The sequence below is a fragment of the Hyperolius riggenbachi genome, chromosome 9 (assembly GCF_040937935.1).
Source record: "Hyperolius riggenbachi isolate aHypRig1 chromosome 9, aHypRig1.pri, whole genome shotgun sequence".
In the NCBI taxonomy this organism is placed as follows: Eukaryota; Metazoa; Chordata; class Amphibia; order Anura; family Hyperoliidae; genus Hyperolius; species Hyperolius riggenbachi.
Genome location: NC_090654.1, coordinates 164,794,564 through 164,818,076, shown reverse-complemented (window position 1 = coordinate 164,818,076; position 23,513 = coordinate 164,794,564). Strand labels below are relative to the sequence as shown.

General features: G+C 42.3%; 1 protein-coding gene across 11 annotated transcripts in view; it reads right to left on the bottom strand.

Moving 5' to 3' along the window:
- The window catches only part of CACNA1D (calcium voltage-gated channel subunit alpha1 D), a 665,324-nt gene that overhangs the window by 377,835 nt on the left and 263,976 nt on the right, over positions 1–23,513 (bottom strand). For all 11 annotated transcript variants that reach the window (XM_068253651.1, XM_068253660.1, XM_068253661.1 and 8 more), the window contains exons 4-5: positions 6,902–7,041; positions 18–169 (exon numbers count right to left, since the gene is read on the bottom strand). In XM_068253651.1, the coding sequence (XP_068109752.1) occupies positions 18–169; positions 6,902–7,041 (292 nt within the window). The remainder of the gene's footprint in view (positions 1–17; positions 170–6,901; positions 7,042–23,513) is intronic.

The window sequence follows — 23,513 nt, the reverse complement described above, 5'->3', positions numbered from 1 at the left end:
CAGTTGTTTACACTTACTGGGGACTCCAGAGACTAATCGGAGGGGACGTAACACACGGAAAGCTCTCAGAGCTTTAACATCAAAACCTCCGGACTTCCCAGTCGAGTGGCTTGCTCCATCAGTTTCTTTGGTTCCAAAATTGAGTTGTTCCAGAGCTACACTAAACAATCTAGAAGAAACAAAAAGGAAACCAAATGATTATACTAACAAAACATGGGACAGATTCAATCTAACATAATTATTTTGATCAAACGATAATAATTTGTTTTGAATTGCTATTATACAGTAAACGATTACAGCCCTCAACTGGGTCACACTATAACATAGTGGGAGTAGACAACCCAGTGCCTGAAGAGTGGGCTGTGGGAGGATCTGGGAAGTCTCTGGACCATGCAGAGGCTTCCCATTACTGAGGCAAGGATCCAATTTTTTTTTTTAACTCAGGTACACTTTAAAGAACACCTGAATTGAGAGGGAAATTGAGGAGATCATGTGTATTTCCTTTTAAACCATACCAGCTGCCTGGCAGTGTGCATCGCTCGTTGTGAAATTGAACGCCCCAAGCGAGCGACCCTGACCCATTGCAATCGAGAGAAATCTTTCATCCAGCATGATTGACTAACTCGATCTATTCCAGGCAAAAACCGACCAGGAATCATTTGCAGCATAGATTTCTAGCAGATTAAATCAAATAATCTAATCAGCCAGACATCAATGAGAAAAATCAACCAATGTATGGCCACCTTTAGATTCAGAGTTCTATGCTGCTCTGTGAAAAAGAGACAAAGAGACCGGTATAAACTGTAGAAAAAAAATAAGAGGCATGCAGAGACTCATGTATAATGATGTGGACAAAGACAAAATTATTACTGTGAAAAGCCAATTAGCGTCACTGCTGCGTATGAAAGATAAAACCTGATATGCTGTTACTCCAATTTTCTCCAGTTTTGGGAAAAATGCTCTGCAATTATTCTATTCATTTATCTTATGGGCAAGCATTTTCAACTTGCACATTCCTTTATTCATGACTAGCCATGTATACACCAACGTGTACCAGAGCGTTAAGTTCTGAACAGAAAGGTGTCAGAAAGCTGTCATCTTTATTTCTTTCTTTTTTTTTTTTAATTCAGTTCCTTGACTGTTCTGTCCTTTTTGCTGCAGTAGTTTTAAAGCGGATCTGAGATGAAAAACGAACTATAACAAGTAACTTGTCTATATATCTTATCTAAAGTTTAGCTAGTTTACACAGCATATCTAGCTACAAACAGCTTCAAAAGTTTATGATAATTTATTCCTGTGATACAATAAGGGAAGCCATGTTCTGTTTGTCACATTGTTACAGGCTGAGGGCTGGAGATGCTATCAGCTTGCCTGTGTGTAAATTCAGTCCCCTCTCCTCCTCCCTTCTCCCCTCTGCCTCTGAAATCAATGGCTAGTAACCTCCTCCTCCTCCTGCCCAGACTGAGCTCCCATAAGCCCTTGCTACAGTGCCAGGGCACTATGAAAAGCTGTGGGCGAGGCTTGTTTAGTTTATAGGGAATTGGAGTATTAAAACAAAACAAAAAAAAGTATTTGGCTTGAGGAATGCCCTATAAACTATATGAAAGGAAAACAATTATGCAATGAGTAAAAGTTTCTCGGATCCACTTTAAGTCACACCTTCAAAACTCATGACTGAGCCACAAGCCCCACAATCCCCCACACCATCATAATGCCCTACGAAGGTGGTTTTGCGACCTCCCACCCTCTTATAGGGCAGCTACAATCTTCAGAGCCGCTTAGACTCATGCTATTCTGACTACAAACTCTCATGCCACATCCTATAAAATTTTGTGCCAACATGACACCACCCATCCTCCCCTACTTTGCTGTATAATACCAATAGCCACACCCTTGCTGCTAATTATACACATCATTATACTATAGGCAGTGAAGGGTAGAGATGAGTTACTTGAGCACCATGCCCTCTCCCAGCAGTGGCACAGATTTCAGGGGTCTACATGAGAATAACAGAATGGTTTTAGTGGGAGGGAAGTCTTCTAAGTGTTAGTTAGAGGGGGGCAGAAAAGAGAGCATTGAAAAAAAGGCATAGGTATGTAATAATAAATTAATGCGTGAGTGTCATTTGAATTTTCCAATATTTTGTTCTGAATGACCCTAGAGTTGGAAAATTACCACTTTTCTCCTGTAACGATTGGTGTCAGCAAGAACAGATATTCTGATTATTGGTGATCTGCAGTATCACCAATAATACAGATGTTATACCTGATTATGTGGTGATCTGCAGAATCACCAATAATACAAGTATAGCAAGACACAGGACACACAGGTGTAAGATAGTGTTTTGGTGCAACATTAAATATTGATGGAGATACCCACTATCCCAGAGGGGCTGGTAGAAGGGGGTATCTCTAAGGAACACAGTAATCAGTACCCCAGCAGGCTGGAGACACAGAGCAATAGTGATAGTTTCACCCGAGGAGCGGGTGATACACAGTGAGACAATGTACAGTGATCACTCGAGGAGCGAGTGATTCAGACTGTACTGCAGCAGGTGATTCCCTGAGGGGCAGGATATCCCGGCAGTGCTGTACTAGCTAGTCACCTGAGGAGCGAGTGATTAAGACTGTACTGCAGCTATCAACCTGAGGAGCAGGTGATTAAGACTGTACTGCAGCTATCAACCTAAGGAGCAGGTGATTAAGACTGTACTGCAGCTATCAACCTGAGGAGCAGGTGATTCAGACTATACTGCAGCTATCTACCTGAGGAGCAGGTGATTCAGACTATACTGTAGCTATCTACCTGAGGAGCAGGTGATTCAGACTATACTGTAGCTATCTACCTGAGGAGCAGGTGATAACTAAACTGAGAGTCTCTCACCAGGACTAAGCTCCCTGGTGAGGGCAGAAGAGTCAGACAAGCAGGTTCGGCAACACACGGACAGATACGGTACAGAGACAGGAAGCTAAATCAGAGTAGTAGTTCAGGCAGAGTCGGCAACTTATATCAGATAGGCAAAGGTACCGAATCAGAGAGCAGAAGAATAGTCAAACTAGCAGAAGGTCATAACAAATAATACAACTCAATTAGTACTTTAAGCTATCAACAGAATCTGGCTAAGTGTGGATCCCCAGCTCCAGCTGGTTCTAGCACACTTTGGGATCTGACTAGGTCTGAGTGCTAACACGTAGTATATGCAACAGCAGACGCGGAACTACTGACAGTCATGTCCTATATATACTAAACGCGCTCTATAGCGCCGCCCCAGTCACTCAGCCAATCCAGAGCAAACCTGGAGTCAGCTGACCGAGTGATCAGCTGACTCCCTTTCCAGATGCATAAAGGTCCTTTCGCTCGGCGCGCATGCGCGTATCCCTTAGTCTATGAGCGATAGAAGGACCAGGCAAAGCACCAGCATGTAACTGTGCGTCGGAAACCGCCGGCTGCGACGCGGATATAGCCGCCATGCCGCTTGCTGTTGCGGCGGTATCTCCGCTATCCATTACATCTCCCTTTACTTATTCATCTGAATGGGGTTGCTATCTGACTGGAGCTGTCAGCCATATTATCTCAGAACACAACACATATATAGGTAGATAAATACTTGCTCTACTTACATAACATATGTATTGCACTGTCTACATTTTGATTTTAATGATTTTTCTATTGTAAAAAAAAAAAAAAAAAGAAAGAAAAAATTCTTCTTAGGATTTTCTAATTTCTCTGTGTCTATCTTGAAGCCGATCCTGACATCAATTCCTCCCTTACTCTGTGTATCACTGCCCGACCCCCTCCCAGTATCCTAGCTATGTTGCCCAAGGGGATCAGGTCCTTATCCCCGATGGGCAACATCCGTGTGTATACACCTTAAAACATGCACTATAAAGGACAACTGAAGTGAGAGGGATAAGGAAGCTACTATATTTATTTCCTTTTAATCCATATTAGTTGCCTGGCAATCCTGCTGATCCTCTGCCTCTGATGCTTTTAGCCATAGACCCTGAACAAGCATGCAGCAGATCAGGTGTTTCTGAATTTTTTGTCAAATCTAATAAGATTAGCTGCATGCTTGTTTTTGTTGTGATTCAAACACTACTGCAGCCAAATAGATCAGCAGGGCTGCCAGGCAACTGGTATTTTTTAAAAGTTAATAAATGTCAGACTCCATATTCTTCTCACATCAGATGTCCTTTAAGTTATTTACAGTTCAATGGGAAGGCTCTGAATGTTAAAGAGGAGCTGTCAGCCATACTATCTCAGAAAAAAACAACAACACATATATAAGTAGATAAATACTTGTTCTACTTACATGACATATGTATTGCATTGTTCACGTTTTGATTTTAGTGATTCTTCTACAGTAAAAAAGGAGAAAATCCTTCTTAGCATTTTCTATTTTAACTGTGGCTATTTTGAAGCCAATCCTGATGTAATTTCCTCCCTTACGCTCCTCTGCCTGTTTGTGTATGCATTGCCCACCCTCCACTATAGAAAGTGCATTGTCTCAGCATGAGAAATATTGGCCAATCAGAGAGGAACAGAGGTGTGGGTGGGGAAAACAGGAGGGAAAGAGGCTTCAGCCAATCAGGCTACATTAGTTAAGTCTGAGGAGAAAGTAAAGAAGAAAAAGAAAACCCAGCATGTCCTGTAACTTTCTGTGTGAGTCAGATGTACCAAATAAGAGCCAGGGAAATTGGGAATTATGTTTTATGGACAAGAAAAATAAGAGTGATTTTTAACTTTTGGATTGCCTGGTTAGCATCCTTATTACTTGTTTACCAGATGAATATAAAGAATTGATTTTTTATTTTATGCTCGACAGTTATTCTTTAAAGAGGTGGCCAGACAACATTATAAAGCCCAATGTTCAATTATACCCAGCTATTTTTCATGAAATATGTAATTGGGGAAAAGTCCCTAGTCCTTTCAGATGCCCTCACCAGATACCCCCACACCCAAATGCAGAAATTCCATGGCCAGCGCTACTATAGAGGCAAAGGGGGCAATCACCCCAGAGCCCCTGAGTACTGCAGGACCCCCAGGTCTCCCACTGACTTGTGCCCCCTGGGACCCCTGCACCAATTTGTCAGAATAGCAACTCACCTCTCCCGTCACACTGCTCCATTCATGCTCTCTGTCTTCATCCCTGCTGGCTGCCTTTTCTCCATGACCAGTCATTACAGAATAAACATCGCAGAGTCGTGGAGAAGAGGCAGCCATTGGGGATGAAGACAGGGAGCATGGATGGAACAGCAGGCCGAGATAGGTGTTATGACAAAAACAGTGCAGAGGCCCTGGGGACGCAATAAAATTGAATGGGGAGATCTGAGGGGCGCAGCAACTGGCTCGGGTGCCCTGGAGGGTGAATATGCTGAGGGAGGGGGCAGGGATGCACCAAGGTTAATTTTGCCCCCGGACCTCATTTTGGCTAGAACCGGCCCTGATAAAGTCAAACTGAAGCATTATGGCTCAGGAGGGGTTTCACGCTCGATAACTTTTCACTGCTGGCCACAAATACTGCATGTTTTTTTTTTGTGTTTACACAATAAAATAAATCCTGCATGCTTATATAAGACAATAACTATTCGGAAAGCAAGAGTTACACGTTTTTAAAATAAAAAAGTAAAACTATTTTGATGTATTTAACAGGTTGCAGTGATGTTTTAAAAACATTTCCAACTAACACATTTCATAGTTAAAGAGGAGCTGTTAGGTATAGGGTCTCAGAGAAAAAAAACACATATATCAGTAGCTAAATATTGGCTCATATATTACATTACATATGCTTTTCTCTGTCCACGTTTGGATTTCACAGAATTTTTATATAGTATTTGCAGAGAATGATGCTCCTGACAGCTCATGGCAGGTTCCATGTTTGTCTGTCTCCTATGAAGCCAATTGTGATGTCATATCCTCCCTGCTTCCTGATGATTCGACTCACAAAAAAGATCCTAATGGACAACACTACTGTGCAGTGAATATTAATTAGCCATGTGGCTAGGAACAATGGCGGACTCATGCAGTATACTCTAATGGAACATGTGCCCTGTGTTTTTTCAGTGCTGTGAGTTTAGGCTGCTGTTAGAAGCTGCTGTAACATGAGCCTGTAACTTCTCACTGTGAAAGCAGCCTTAGGGCGTGATAGGGAAATGAAGGGGATGACCCAAGGAAGTGCAGTGGGGAGAAGAGGCAGCCCCAGAATGCTTTGCGGTATCTGTTATGCGTCCTGCCGGCCTCCTTACGAGCTTGGGAATAACAGCCTTGCTGTTCAGTACACATCACAGTAAGAGAGATTTTTAACTTAAGTATTGCCTTTTTGGCTTCCTTCTAAACTGTTTAACACAGGAGAATAGAGGTTTAAATTAGCTTTTGCAGCCTGACAGTTACTCTTTAAAAAGCATCGTTGTGTGCAGAAATTCACTATAATTGTTATCTGGGACATAAACTTCTATATCAGGTGTCATCAATGTGAGGATAAGTCTGTGGTGTGACACTGTAGATCATTGACACACACTGCTGTGGGAACTTGGGGTTGATTCGTTAAGCTGCGCTGCTAAAGCAGTGCAGCTTAATTAGAGGAGTGCGAGTTATGCGCATGCTACGCGCTGCTAACTATCTCGCGCTGTTTGCTTATAACAGCCGCCCTACTTAGCCCGCCCGCAAGTCCAGTAGCTTTAATGGACCTGATCCCAGCACTTTTATTAACCCAATAGGCTGTCTGTCAATTGACAGGCAGCCTATTGAGCCAATCAAAGTGCGGAAATCATATACATTAAAGCCAATGGACCCGCCGGGGCTCAGGTCATGTTATTCACCTAACCTGTCAGTAATGTTGCGGCTGATTGGTCTAAATAAATAAATAAATAAATAAATAAATAATAATAATAATAACACTTACCCTACAATTACTATAACAAAATCCAGCAAGTTCCACCCATTCCGTACATATGCATTGGGATGCATGAATAGTCCATATGCTATAATCTTCAAAAATGTTTCAATTGTAAAAATGATGAGGAAGGCATACTCTACTTTTTCCTATAAACAAAGGAAAGAAACGATCAGATTAATAAAATGCACCATATAACTATTTTTACATTTTTGTCTCATATTTTTTAGATACATTTATAAATGTCATAAATAGTAAAGGCGCCCATTTAACAGTGTAATTTTTGGGAAATTATCATTTTTCGATTGTATTGTATAAAAAACAGAGAAGCTGGTGGGCCCAATCGATTCTGAATGATCGTTTCCTTAAAGAACTGATCAATCAGCATGGCAATTTTTTTCCATATACTGTATATGATTGCAACTGGTTTTGATATCAGGGATGGTTTGGATTCTTCAGTGTTATGGATCAATTAAATATGATTTTTTTTTCTATCAATTTGAATGATCTTCTCGAAAATACAATTGTACCAGTGAATAAAGTGATTGGCCCAATGATGGCGAAGCGGTTCCGCTCATGAGACCATCATTACCAGTAACAAAGTGGGCAGCCGTGATTAGCAGGGTTGTGCACCGCCATGTGGGAGCCTATCTCATCCAGCTCTCTGTTAAGGAGATCACAGCCTGCACAATGCCCCCTCAGCCTGGTAAGCTCTTTGGGACACAAGAGGACACACAAGGACAGAGGAGGACACATGAGGAGTACACAGAGAGACAGAAGAGGACACAGGAGGAAACAGGGATAGAAGAGGACACAGAGGAAAACATGGGGGGGAGGAGGGCATAGGGGGACAGAGGTCGACACCAGGAGGACACAAAAGGTACAAGGAGGACACAGGGGCACACAAGGGGGACACAAGAGGTACTAGAGGGACATGAGGTACAAGGGGGGCATAATAATTGGAGGGAGAATTGTTTGCTTGTCGGTTATCAGTCACTGCTGTAGCAGTAGCAGCCACTGATTAGCAGCCGCCACTATGCTAGCAACAGCAACAGCCACTGAGTAGCAGTTGTCACTGTGCTAACTGCACAAGGTATATGGGTTATTTCCCATGGAAAAGTTTTATTTGACAAAATGTCACAGGCATAATGTACCTTTGTACCGGCAATCAGCAAAAATTGTGTTTAATTTTGCTAGTTCACCCCCTAGAATTCTCTAAAACGACGATATGGCCCTTGGCCTAAAAAGTTTGGACACCCCTGTCCTAAAGCTTAGTGTGCCAACAATAGCTTTGTGATGTCCCCTCCTACAGATGTTACTCCAGGCATCTGCTCGGTTTGCTTATGCATAAAAACAGCCCTGTGCAAGGGTATGAACATTTGACCTTTAAACGTGAATTCTTTATGGTTGTCACAAATATGTTGCAAAAAAGACGTGTCCTTTGCCTAAATATGTGTGCACAAAACGTTATGTCTCTTTCCCATTTCAAAAAGTGTGATGTGTGGTAAGGCAGTGACAAAAACGATGAATGAATGCCTAGTCACTATTATCCCGTTTTCATGCAACAAATTGTATTTTCTCTCTGTTATTTAAACTCTCAACTTGTTCGTTCCTACAGCACATGACATGGTGTCTATAAAGCATGCGTCTGCAGTAATACATATGCTGAAGTATGAGCAGACACAGCTTCAAACCTGACAAACTAATCTGGATTAGGCTTTTCTCCCGAAACTTCTGAGTGATAAAAATGAAAGTTACAAGTAGGTCAACGCACTGATGCCGAAATAACGTCAGACACAGCTAGACTTACTTTTACTAGTGCAATCAGCAACAAACGTCTGTAGTCTACCCTGCTGGTAGAATAAGTATTTATGTGTGTATGTACATATAAAAACATATATATATGTGCGAAAGTTTGGGCAACCTTGTTAATTGTCATGATTTTCCTGTATAAATCGTTGGTTGTTACGATAAAAAATGTCAGTTAAATATATCATATAGGAGACACACAGTGATATTTGAGAAGTGAAATTAAAGTGACTCCGAGCTCAGAGTAAACATAAAATTTGAACTTACCCGGGGCTTTCTCCATCCTAGCCCTGGTCAGGACGTCCCACGCCGGCCTCCTGGCTCTTCTCCCGGCGGCTGTCCGCATAGCGCGGACAGGCCGGTCCCCCCGGGTGACACTGGCGAGTGTCGGGCCTTCTCCTTCCGTATACGTCACGAATGACGTCACACGCCGGCCGCCGCGCGTCATGACGGCGGCCGGCGTGACAGCATGGCGCATGCGCGGTGTGACGTCATTCGTGACGTATACAGAAGGAGAAGGCCCGACACTCGCCAGTGTCGCCCGGGGGACCGGCCTGTCCGAGCTATGCGGACAGCCGCCGGGAGAAGAGCCAGGAGGCCGGCGTGGGACGTCCCGACCAGGGCTGGGATGGAGAGAGCCCCGGGTAAGTTCAAATTTTATTTTTACTCTGAGCTCGGAGTCCCTTTAAGTTTATTGGATTTACAGAAAGTGTGCAATAATTGTTTACACAGAATTAGGCAGGTGCATAAATTTGGACACTGTTGTCATTTTATTGATTCCAAAACCTTTAGAACTAATTATCGGAACTCAAATTGGCTTGGTAAGCTCAGTGACCCCCTGACCTACATACACAGGTGAATCCAATTATGAGAAAGAGTGTTGTAGGGGGTCAATTGTAAGTTTCCCTCCTATCTAAATTTTCTCTGAATTGTAGCAACATGGCAGTCTCAAAACAACTCTCAAATGACTTGAAGACAAAGATTGATCTCCGTCATGGTTTAGAGGTTGGATACAGAAAGCTGTCTCAGAGATTTCAGCTATCTGTTTCCACTGTTAGGAACATATTGAGGAAATGGGAGACCACAGGCTCAGTTCTAGTTTCGGCTCAAAGTGGCAGACCAAGAAAAATCTTTGATAAACAGAAGTGACGAATGGTGAGAACAGTCAGAGTCAACCCAGACCAGCACCAAAGGCCTACAACATCATCTTGCTGCAGATGGAGTCACTGTGCATCGTTCAACCATTCGGCGCACTTTACACAAGGAGATGTTTTAGGCGAGAGTGATGCAGAGGAAGCCTTTCTCCGCCCACAGTACAAACAGTGCCGCTTGAGGTATGCTAAAGCACATTTGGAATAAGGGGCTGTGGACTGATGAAACTAAACTTGAGTTATTTGGGCATAACAAGGGGCGTTATGCATGGAGGAAAAACAACACAGCATTCCAAGAAAAACACCTGCTACCTACAGTAAAATATGGTGATGGTTCCATCATGCTGTGGGGCTGTGTGACCAGTGCAGGGACTGGGAATCTTGTCAAAGTTGAGGGACGCATGGATTGCACTCAGTATCAGCAGATTCTGGAGACAAATGTCCAGGAATCAGTGACAAAGCTGAAGCAGCGCTGGGGCTGGATCTTTTGACAAGACAACGACCCTAAAATCTGCTCAAAATCCACTAAGGCATTCATGCAAAGGAACAATTACAACGTTCTGCAATGGCTATCTCAGTCCCCAGACCTGAATATAATTGAAAATCTGTGGTGTGAGTTAAAGAGAGCTGTCCTTGCTCGGAAACCATCAAACCTGAATGAACTAGAGATGTTTTGTAAAGAGGAATGGTCCAAAATACCTTAAACCAGAATCCAGACTCTCATTGAAACCTACAAGAAACGTTTAGAGGCTGTAATTTCTGCAAAAGGAGGATCTACTAAATATTGATTTCATTTCTTTTTTTTTTGTGGTGCCCAAATTTATGCAACTGCCTAATTTTGTTTAAACAATTATTGCACACTTTCTGTAAACTTCATTTCACTTCTCAAATATCACTGTGTGCGTCTCCTATATCATATATTTAAATTACATTTATTATTGTAACAACCGATGATTTATAAAGGAAAATCATGACCATTGCCAAGGTTGCCCAAACTTTCGCACCCCACTGTGTGTGTGTGTGTATATATATATACAGAAAGTAAGTATAAACCGATTTGATGGTTACTTTGAATGGTAGAACCCTTGTTAGCTGCAAGTGTTAGCTGCACGTTTTTCAGATGAGTAGGGTTAAAAAGGATGAAACAAAAGTATTTAGGATACGTGTAATTTCATGAGAAAACGTATCTGTGAATGTCATTTAAACTTAGATACACCTTTATTTATGGGTGTCAAATCCTTAACAAAACTGCTCACAAAAGTAATCAGCTCACATTTCAAATATCATGTTTATCACATCTATTGAAATGTATAATGACAGTCCCAGTGGTCAGTCTGGAGAATTACAAACTTAAACGAAATGAAAAAATCAAGAGGCGAGGAGAAACCACAGCCCACGGCTGGAAGATAAGGCAGGAGATAACATAAAGAATTAACGGCCAAAGGAAAGGACAGAAAAGCTCAAACTGAGCAAATTGGAAGTGACACAAAAACACTTTCATTAATAATAGGAGAAGAAGAGACAATGCTTCCACGGAGAAACCTATTACTGACATAAGCATCCTAAATTATATATGTTATACTCATTCATGAGAGGATTACTTTGTATGTCTGGTGAATTGTTATTCACCGTGAAATACAAGGATAACATTGGTCTTTCTTGATAGTGTTAACTAGTTCATTATTAATCCCCTGCATGATCGGATAGATGGTATTCATTAGTTGAAAGAACTGTCTCATCATAAGTCTGCATTTCTTCATGTATGTCACAGGTGTCAAAATCCAGTCCTCAAAGGCCATATCAATGCCAGTGTTTAGGATGGACTGAGAAACAGAGAAATGAGTTCTACCTGATGAACCACACCTTTCCTAATTCAGTTCCATCAATTTGAATTGTGGCAAAAATGTGTGAGGACCTTAGCCCTCAGGGACTGGAGTTTAACATCCCTGATGTATGTGGAAACCTTCAAGGACCATTCAAATTAAGATTTATATTACACCAGTAGAATGTGTCTTTTGGATTCAAGGATCAAAAATTTGAATTCAAGGATTTTCAAAAATTGTGATTAACATAATTCTGGAATCTTGCTCCATGCAAAGCTCAGAACAGGAATGTATCTATAGATATAAAGACTCTGCATTGGTATCTCTACCCTGAAGGTGATGCCAATTCCTGTCAGTGGGATAAAGCTAATCTCACTTTACAATCTTCATGCTGATTATCACTGCTTGAAATCAGAATCAGAATCAGAATCAATTTATTTTCGCCAAGTAAGTTTTCACCTACAAGGAATTTGTCTTGGCAGTTGCTTAACAAACACAAACAAAAACAATACAAGGACAGACAGTGTGAATATTACAAGTTAAGGACATTATAAGTATAGTGGCAGTAAGCAATGTGAGAATTGTTCATGTTTAGTTCTGTGCTGATTACTTTCAGTCCTAGCAGCTCTAACGTGGTTCAGCATTAAGTATGGCTACCGCTTGAGGAAAAAAACTGTTCCTGTGTCTAGAGGTTTTGGTAGCGATTGACCGGAATCTTACTCCTGAAGGCATGCGCTGGAAGATGGAGTGAGCTGGGTGAGAGGGGTCAGAGGCAATTTTGGTTGCTCTCTTTCTGCACCTGCTAGTGTAAAGAGCCTGCAGGGAAGGTAAGCTACAGCCAATTATCCTTTCCGCTGATCGGATGATGCGCTGCAGCCTCCCCTTTTCTAATGCTGAGCAGGAGCCGAACCATACAGTCATAGATGATGTTATGGTTGATTCGATGATTGCAGTGTAGAACTGCACCATTAGATTTTGAGGTAGGCCAAACTTTTTCAGCTGCCGTAGATGGTACATTCTCTGTTGTGCTTTCTTGACAATAGTGGCAGTGTTGTTGTCCCATTTTAAGTCGTTTGAGATCGTGGACCCAAGAAACTTGAATGACTCTACTTGGGTTATTGTGGATCCATTTATGGTTAAGGGGAGGTGCTGGGGGGGAGATCTCCTAAAGTCTATTATCATCTCCATGGTTTTGAGAGCATTTAGTTCCAAGTTGTTGCTGCTGCACCAGGAGGAAAGCTGTCCCACCACATGCCTGTATGCAGACTCATCCCCGTTTTGAATGAGACCAACAACTGTTGTGTCGTCTGCAAACTTCAGAACCTTAACAGATGGATCTGTGGAGATGCAGTCATTGGTGTAAAGTGAGTACAGCAGTGGGGAAAGCACACAGCCCTGGGGTGCACCAGTACTGACTGTCAGAGAGCTTGATGTGAGTTTACCAAGTCTAACACGCTGTCTTCTGTCGGTTAAGAAGTCGGTTATCCATTTGCAGAGGGATTCAGGTATATGTAGCTGGGAGAGCTTGCTGTGCAGCAGTGATGGAATTATGGTATTAAATGCAGAGCTGAAATCTATAAATAAAATCCTGGTGTAGGTTCCTGGGATATCTAAATGCTGTAGTACATAATGCATACACATGTTCACGGCATCGTCTGCGGATCTGTTAGGCCTGTAGGCAAATTGCAAAGAGTCCAGCAGGGGATCTGTGATGGATTTCAGATAAGTCATTATCAGTTTTTCAAATGCTTTCATGACCAGTGATGTCAGCGCAACAGGCCTGTAATCATTTAAACATGCAGGTTTTGTTTTTTTTTTTATTGGTACAATAGTTGCGCTTTTAAAACAGGCAGGAACAATTGAGAGTTCTAGAGATGCTTTGAATATGTCTGTAAATACAGGCGCTAATTGGTCGGCACAGAGATTCAAGCATTTCGCAGACACAGCGTCTGGTCCCATTGCTTTCCTGGTGTTTTGTTTTTTAAAGAGTCTGTTTACATCTGATTGGCATATTGTTAGAGCATGCACATCTGGGGACAGGTCAATAGATTGTGTCTGGCCTCCTGTGTTGTGTAGTTGCTGAGGCACCGCAGGGGGTGGAGACGTTGGCTGGCAGGAAGAGTGTTCAGTTTGCCTGTGGCAGAGATGCAAATTGACTTGTTGTGTTTGGCTTTTGTTGGTAGTGTCAAACCTGCAATAAAATGTATTCAGCTCATTTACAAGCTGCAGGTTATGTAGTGAGGGGGGAGGAGATTTCCTCCTGTAGCTGGTAATTTCATGTAGAGATTTCCATATTGTGGATGAGTCGGCGTTAGAAAATTTTTTCTCGAGTTTTTGTGAATAATCTTTTTTTGCGTCGGTAATGGCTCTCTGCAGTTTGTATTTCGTAGCTTTGTAGAGGACTTTATCGCCTGTACGATGTGCCCTTTGTTTGTCGAGGCGCAGCTTCCTAAGATGTGATGTAAACCAGGGTTTATCGTTATTGTACCTGGTGCACTTTTTTGTGGGGATGCAGGACTCTTCACAAAAGGTAATATATGATGTCACAGCGTCAGTGTATTCATTTAGGTCACTGGAGGATTCTTTAAATAAATTCCAGTCAGTTAAATCAAAGCAGCTCTGCAGTTTTTCTACAGCTTCACTAGTCCATTTCTTAATTGTGGTAACTACAGGTTTGGCAGTTTTTAGTCTTTGGATGTATGTTGGGATAAGCTGTATAACAGCATGATCAGAGTTCCCCAAAGCTGCCCTGCTGACAGAGTGATATGAGTCCTTAGTCGTAGTGTAACAGTGATCAAGTGTCTTACCTTCTCTAGTTGCGCTTGTGACGTGTTGCCTGTATTTGGGGAGTTCTTTGGAAAGGTTAGCACTGTTGAAATCCCCTAGTATGATAAAAAAAGAATCTGGGTACTCCCTTTCCACCTCAGTGATTTGATCTGTGAGATCTTGGAGCGCAGGCTGCATACATGTTTGTGGAGGGATGTACACAGCAGCCAAAATAAATGAAGAAAACTCACGGGGTGAATAGTAGGGTTTGCAGTTTATGAAGAGTGTTTCCAGCCCAGCCGAGCATGTCCTCTTAATAACTGTAACATCCATGCACCATCTATCATTAATATAGAAGCAGAGTCCTCCACCTTTGGTTTTGCCAGAAGTAAGTGGGTCCCGGTCAGATCTGTAGAGTGTAAATCCATTAATCGGCAGAGCGTTGTCTGGAATAAGCTCAGATAGCCAAGTTTCTGTGAAGCAAATAGCCGCAGAGAGATAAAAGTCCTTCTTTGTTCTGATCAGTAGTTGAAGCTCATCTAGTTTGTTGCATATGGACCTGACATTAGAGAGTATGATTCCAGGTAGTGGAGAGCGCAGTCCTCTGCGTCGAAAGCGAGTCTGGATCCCAGAGCGTTTGCCTCTTCTTCTAAGCCTCACTGCCTGGTTCAGCACTGTAGCTCCACTGGTCAGAATCCCCAGAAGATCAAGAGTAGATGAAATATCCAGAGGTAGATTATATTTAGCTAAGTTCCGAATGCTCAGTAGTTGTTCACTGGTGAAGGTTATCCAGGTTGGGTTGCACAAGGCAATGTTGAAAAACAAAAATACATAAAACAAACATAGAAAGACAGAGCAAGCTGCCGAGGCTGCCATCTCCAGGCGCCTCAAAAATCATTCTCATGTTTTGAATAATGCCCTTATTTTAGCTCTGGCTCAATGCTGCGCTTTGCTGCTGAACTGTTCTGTACTGTAGCTCAATAAATACCCTTATAAATGCTTTGAGGGTTGGTGCACACCAAGAGCGCTTCTGAGCACTTTTAAAAATGCTAGCGCTTTGAAAAGCGCTTGGCTAATGGGATGGATCACACCAGAGCCATGTGATTTTCACCCAAATGCAAACGTGGGTCCTGCAGCATTTTTGAAGCTCTTCAGTCTCAATATTAAGTATAGCAAAGTGGAAAATCGCTCTGAAAAGTGCCAGAAAAGCGCGATTTTTAAGCGTTTTTGATACAGAAGCTGTTCAGTTCCAGCTCTACTGTAACAAAAAATAAAAACGCTACACCAAAATGCTCCAAAAGTCACTAAGCATGATTAGAAAATCACTAGGCACATGCCTAGAATCGCTCTGAAAAATCTCTTCAAAAAGCACTGAGCGTTTGCGATTAAAATAGCGCCTTTTGGTATGCACTGGCCCTGAGAAGTGCAGTAATAACAGAACACGTCACACAGCCGTATACTAGGACACACTTATACAGTACATTTATAAATATGCCACACAATAACGGTCAGTAAGTCATGCATCATATTTAGGACAGTCAAGGTGGCCTAGAGAGCTGCTTAGGGAATGCTCCAAGGTTTCAGACAGGCTTGGAGCATGCTTGAAGGCAAGACAGCGGCACGCAGGCATACAAAAATTGCATGCTACTTAGCCTAAAGAATGTATATCATGTGAGGACACTAAAACAATCCAACCTGGTTACAGAGGCCATCAGAACAATTTGAAAAGCGGTTTATTTTATTTTTTGATGGGCATTGCTTTGTTAAACATGTTTTCCTATAATAAAATTATAATGAGTGAGACAGCTGTTTCGTGCAGCTAAAGGATTAAATCATGTCACCTTGTCATCCTGGCTTAGAAGAGAAGGTGCTGAAGTCCTGTCAGGAAATGAGTAATGGCAGTATGAACACAGGCCAGTCCCAGGCCACCCACAGCCACTGCACAAGCTTTCTCCTAAGAATCCACCTTGGCTGCTCATTCACCCCCTGTCACTAGCTGACTGGCTACTTTTTCACAGGACATAGGCAAGTCTCTAATCAAGGGCGTCCAAGGAAATTCAGTACAGATGGGTTTGTCTTGAGTGATGAGCGATTGAAAGTCGATTGGACATTTTGGGTCAATAAATTGATCCCCTTGACCACAGCTGTATCAAGTTTCTAAAGGTAAATCACATAGATTTTCCATTAACAATATTAAAGTGTTTTACAAGTTGACATCCTATACAATAAAACCTCTGTATCCCTGCGTCCACTGTCCTTGTGCTTTGCCTGTACACATGTGTGGCACACGAACGTTACACATTACAGGAGGACGAGGGCCGGTGAAGGGGGGGGGGGGGTGGCGAGCGTGTGTGTGGTGGTCGGGCGCATTGGCCATGCTTGCGTGATGTGGCGGTCGGCAGCGGCGGTAACGAAAGGGGCAGGGGGAAAAGGGAGTTGAGAGGAGCTGAGGCCTAGCGCTCGTTACTGTAATGGGCCTAAGGTCTAGTTTTATATAGTTAGTTTTAAGATTTTGTTTCGCTGAAAAAATGCTTGGTGACATGAGGACACATTCATGAGCACTTAACACTACAAGGTTATATACATTTTTATCACTATATATCACAAGAATAATTTACAAATCTTAAGGTGGCCACTAACAGTCCAATTTCTAGCGAAAAATCGTTAGAGCGATCAGAAATTCTGATCGGATTGGTTGCAAATAATCTCCATTGGTGGACACAATCGATTATGAACGAGTGAAAAAAATGTCGTCCGAATGAATTTTCGTCGAATCAAAATTTGGATTTTCTTGTTGGTTGTGATAGATAGGAAGCAAAGATTGGTTCGTTGATGGTGTAGTGAACGATGTATTACAATATTTTACTTCCAATGAGAATTTCTGATCGCTCGAACGATTTTTCGCTAGAAATTGGACCGTTAGTGGACAGCTTTATAATGATGCAATTGGTGAACAAAAAATGATGATGTGCACAGTGTATGGATCTGATGCACCCACTTTTGTCTCTGGTTTTCAGTTGTGTGCTCACCTATTTTTATTGCCTGAAGAAGCAGGACTATACCTGTGAAACGCGTTGCAACACTTTGTGGAGTATACCAATAAATTTATGTCTGATGAAATTTACAGTTTTTGTGTCTGCTTATAGGAGGTAAGTCCACCACTGCCTTCCAAGCATTTTTAACAATTTTAGCCTTTTTTTATACTTTTGGCCCCTTTGTTTACAACGCAGTACTTGTATCCACCCCTGGTGGAGGGGTATACCCCCTTTTTTCCTATCTATAGAAAGCGACTTCTTAAACCTGAGTGGGGGCAGGTTAATCTCCTCAGCTGTCTATACAGTGGTTGCCTTGGAGGTAACCCTGATTTGTGAGTATATATTTGTACTCTTTTATCATCATCCATTTACTGGTACATACTACACTATATTGGACTCTCGGTGTCACTTCTTTTGTTACATTCATGTATGTTTGGGTTCTTACAAAAGAAAGCCTGACATTGCAGGCATGTTTGGAGGCATCCTCTGCAGCTTTGAAGGGAGATTGAAGGGAGAGGAATATCAATCTGGTAGGACTAAAGCTGGCATTACGCTTATGGATTGTCCTCGAAGTAGCAAAACTAATGATTCCTCTATGAAAGGAATCTTATTCAGAGAGGATTTGATTCCTACCACACACTGCAAATAGGGTTTCAAGAGATTCAGGCAGGCAATCTATTGAAAATCAACCAAACTGCAGAGTTGCACGTTCGATGCAGTGAGGCACAAAGGTCCAGTAATCTACCTCTGTTCCTGCCTCTCCTCCAATTGACCTTGATCTTTCGTTCTATTCGATCAATACTATTAATCGATTTTTTTACAAAATCGATCAAAATTCGATTGGACATTTTGGGTCAATTGATTTTCAGCAAATCGATTGAATCTGCTAGGAATTGAACAGAAAAATGTATATGTACGGGCACCTTTACTCAGCTATCTCTGTAATGTGGTCTCAGCGCAGACTATATTTAGTTGAGCTTGAGGTTTATCAGTACCTCTGGATAGGCACCCCCCAGTAGCTGCAAGTGGTAAACATAAAAACAGAAAATATTCAAAAGTAACATTTCATCGTTACATATTTATAAGAAAAAATTTGATACAAAGTAATTTTATTAATAACAAGTACATTGTATTTACATTTAAATAAACATTTCAATAATGTTATAGACTTGTGTAAGAGCCTGTATTATCCTATACCCAAGCCCTTACCCTACTAGGAAGAGTGATACAAGGGCCAATGATGATCTACTAAGCATATCACACGTGAGCATATACAAACAAACTCAGTGAAAAAAGTGAAAATTGCCAACCGTTGTTCATTTAATTAAAACCAATTTAAAAAATGTCTAAAAACAATAATCAGCAAGAAAATTAACACAATACAAGTGTATCTCCCAAAGGGACCAGAGTATCCCCCTCAAGGCTGCAAAGGCTTTACCGTCTATATCACATTAGTTTCAGAAAAGTGCTAATCCTCAGTGTCTCATGCACAAAGTCTGCTTCCTCGTGATGACACATTCGTTAATTAATTGAAATATCAAATATGTCACTTAAAGGGACCATGAGCAGTTGCTAAAAAATGAAATTTGGGCTTACCTGGGGCTTCCTCCAGCCCCCTGTTGTCCACAAGGTCCCCCAGCATTCTCTTCTTCCCTTCGGTGGTCCTGATGCCGTCTCCAGTAATCCGGCGACTACTGCTGCCGTTTGCCGTAAGAGTCCTGCACATGCGCGGTTTAGTCTTTAGAGAACCGCACATGCGCATAACTCTTGCGGTGACTGGCGTGATGGCGTGCACACTTTACTGGAGACGGCAGAGGGACCACCAAAGGCTGGAAGAAGCCCCAGGCTAGTCCATATTTCATTTTTTTAGCCACGGCCCAGGGTCCCTTTAAGGTGCCCAATAACAGTACATTTTTTTGAGAAACAATCACATCTTAGATCAGATTATTTTGGTTGTATTGTACAAACAGAAGCTGGAGGGCCCAATCAATCCTGAATGATCGCACTATTGATTGCTACCTTAAAGTAAAGCATGTTCAGCGCAAATATCCCCCCCCCCCCCCCCCCCCCGCAACACTGATCATAAAAAAATGTTGTTCTCTATGGCCCAGTGCACACCAAAACCGCTAGCAGATCCGCAATATGCTAGCGGTTTTGGGAGCTGATTTCAGAGCGATTCTAGGTATGTTTAGAGAGGTTTTCTAAACATACCTAGCGGTTTTGCGTGCGTTTTTGTGTAGCAGATTACACATATTGTTACAGTAAAAGCTGTTACTGAACAGCTACTGTAACAAAAATGCCTGGCAAACCGCTCTGAACTAGCGTTTTTCAGAGCGGTTTGCGTTTTTCCTATACTTTACATTGAGGACGAAGCGCTTCCGAAAACCGCAAACGCGCAGCAGGAGGCGCGTTTGCGGCTTGGCAAAAAACGCAAACCGCCGGTGTGCACCATCCCATTGCAATACATTAGACAAGCGTTTTTAGAGGCGGATGCGGCCGGCGGATCGCTCCAAAAACCGCTCAGTGTGCACTGGGCCTATGTCAAACTGAGAAACTGGAACCAAAATGACCACCCACCCCTAACATTCACTGTGACAAAATGTAGCCCAAATCATAACAGCAACTGATTCAGTGTAAACCAGCCCTAAGGGCCCTTTTCCACTGGAAGTGTTTTGCGATTTTATTCCGATCTCTTGCAGATCGTAAAAACGCCAGGTGCTTAAAAATTACAGTCATGAAATCCACGGTGAACATTTCCATTGTGTGATGTGTTTGTGAAACGATTTTTGCCAATCGCAATTGTTGTCCTCCTGCATTTTTCATGCACTTGAGCGCTTTTCAAGCACTTGAGCATGAAAATAAAATAGCAATTACACCACTGAGCAATTTTTTCCCAATCTGGCAATTCAAAACATTTTCCTAACATTTTATCCCATCACAAATCATGCTGTCCACCTATTGGATCGTGGCAGAATAACGGTAGTGGTAATAGAAAAAGATGTGATTGCACTGCAATTGTGTTTCTTAGTGGAAAAGGACTCTTAGGCCTCGTTCACACTATAGGGGCTGCCATGCCCATTTCGGCAGCGTGTATAGTATGTGATCAGCTGGAACTTCAGAAGTGCCTAGAGAGCACTTCTGATGCTCAGACTATGCAATGTGCTATCACACTGCTGCATAGATACTGTAATGAATGGGATTAGCAGCGCAAGGCACGGCAACATGGATGGCGTGTGATCGGGTGCGCTTGCGTCCTGAACGCACGGCCATACGCACTGCCTAAGGTAAATGAGGCCTAAGAGAATGATGCACAGAGCTTTAGGACATGTCTAGCCATGTCCTACATTAACCTATTAGGCTATTTTGACACTGGCAGCCCATAAAATTGTGACCTAGGTTTTTGTGATATTTGAATGAGTGCTTTTATCAAATTTTCCTAATGGGTGACAACTTGTCAAATGCCAGAGTAATGTCAGATTGAGGGATGGTATACTATCACTTCAGATGCCTGTCACATGCTTTGTGTCTCTGTGTAGGCAAACAGTTTTTAAATGTAAATACTCCATCTCCCGTCAACTAATGTAGAGCATTAAAATATATGTATTTTGTGGAAAGCCATGGAGGCCCATGTGACCATCGCGGCTCCTTGTAATTTAACAACTACACAAATAGTGTAACTCGCTTTAAGTATCAGGGGGGTGGTGATGGCGACATCTGAATGGCAGAGCGTCCGCAGCTGGGGACAAATGCCTAGTCTAGTACCGGGTCCTTTCCTCCTCTTCCCTTGAAGGGTAGGAGAGGACCTGGCACTGGACTAGGTAACTGTGCTCCACTGTGGCCATTCTGATGCCCCTAGATTTTGCCACCTGAATCATATGATTCAGATGGCTTCCTGGTAGGGTCAGCATTGCATGCACAGTCTATGACAATATGGGGGGGGGGGACCATAAAGATGAAGAGGAGGCTGTTTATGCTGAGGAGACACCAAAGTTATGGGGCACTGGAGAACCCCCAGTGCAGGTGTGCTTAACATCTAGTTTATTATATATCAGAAAGTGAAAGGTTTACTTTAAAGGTCTGGGCTCGAAATTAATTTTGTGAGCCAGGCCCGTTTCTAGGGCCATGCGGCCCCTGCAGCCGCCCTGTGCGCTGAGGGAGGGGGGTGCTGTAATGAAGGGGGGAGTCAGCCGCGGGGAGGGCAGCCCAATCTCTCCTTCCCTTCCTCTCCCGGGCCGCCCTTCGTGCTCCCCCCTCCGACTGCAGAGTTAGCGCAGGGAAGCGTTCCAATCGCTGCTCACTTGCCGCCAGTCTCCTTCTCTGCATAGACGCTGATACACACACTGCTTCCTGCTAAATGTGAAGATATTCTTATATGAGTTCCCTGCAATCTGTATCTGTAAAACGTACCATGAACATCCCATGGGACCTCACATTTTATCTTCATAAATAAGATGTGTATATAAGTAATCCTATATATTAACACTAATGTGGAATATAACTTAGCTACGTGTCAAAATGATGAATCTAGATTGAGCTCAGCACAAGTGAAAGGAATTTACACAGACACATTTCTTGCGAGCGTTGGACAATTCTCCAAGCCGTTGAGGCTGCATCATATTAATCTCAGCTGACAAGCTCTGCCTCCTAGAGGTAAATTCAGCCGCATACCGGCTTAAGTTTATATTCCTGGCTCTCTGTACTTCCTTCACACACTGTTTTCATCTTTAATGTGCCGTGACTTAGTGCTAACTCTCCTGCACTGAAGATCTATACTATAATTGTTTCTGGATAATAGAAGGGTACATAAGGATCCTAATATACTCCTCAAGTGACTTCCTAAAAAGCAGATTGGAAAGGAGACCCAAACAAAACATATAAAACAAAGAGATGGTCTTTGAGTTCTGCACCACAAAGTGCTTGTTATAAAAGCAATATACCTATTTATCCCCATCCTCCTTCATTGTTGTATGCAGTGGCTTAACAATAGCCCCACGACAGGCAGCAAAAGGTACATTTTCCTGACCGTAAAATAATTATTTATTGGGGGAAGGGCAATGATTTATATATATATATTTTAACCAGTTCACCCCCAAGGGTTTTTACCCTAACGGACCAGAGCAATTTTCACCTGTCAGTGCTCCTCCCTTTTATTTCCTAATAAATTTATTACAACTTCTCACAAGGAAAATTATCTACACCTCGTTTTTTTCGCCACCAATTAAGCTTTCTGCGGGTAGTACATTTTGTTAAAAAATTTTTTTATTCTAAATGCGTTTTAATGGAAAAAATACAAAAATAATGGGAAAAATCATTATTTCTCAGTTTTCAGCCATTATAATTTTAAATTAAACATTCTCCAGTGGATAAAAACAACACATTTTATTTGTCCAGTTGTCCTGATTATTAAACCGTTTAAATTATGTCCCTATCACAATGTATGGTGACAATATATTATTTTGAAATATAGGTGTCATTTTTCTGGGGGTTTTTTGTTGTTGTTCTGGCCATAATTACAAGCCGCCCCTATGTTACAAAGTAAAATTAGTTTTCCCACATAAAATATAGATTGAAAAAAGCTGAGTCCCTAAGGCAACTATTTATTCATTTATTTGAAGCTGATTTTTTTTTTACAATCTTTTTTTTTTTTGGGGGGGGGGGGGGGCGGGTTGGAAGTGTAATGTATTAATCTAATAATATTGTGTATGTTCATATTATGTATGTGGATGTATGCGTAATATACTTTTTGGCCACAAGATGGCGCTAGGGAACGTTATAGGAAGTGATCACTTATTTTTTTTAACACTTTATTAAACCTGTAACAATTTCCTGTTTTTGTGAATGGACGTACCTGCTGTTCGCGGTTACGTCCATTCACTCCAGGCACTGCGATTGGGTAGAGCATTGGTTCCCAACCTTTTCCGGCCGGGGAACACTGTCTGACCAAATTTTTCTCCGGGGAACGGTGCCGGGGGGGTCGGGGATGCGGCCCCCGGTTGTTTGCGCGACCCCCGCTTGTTTGCGCGACCTAGTGGACAGT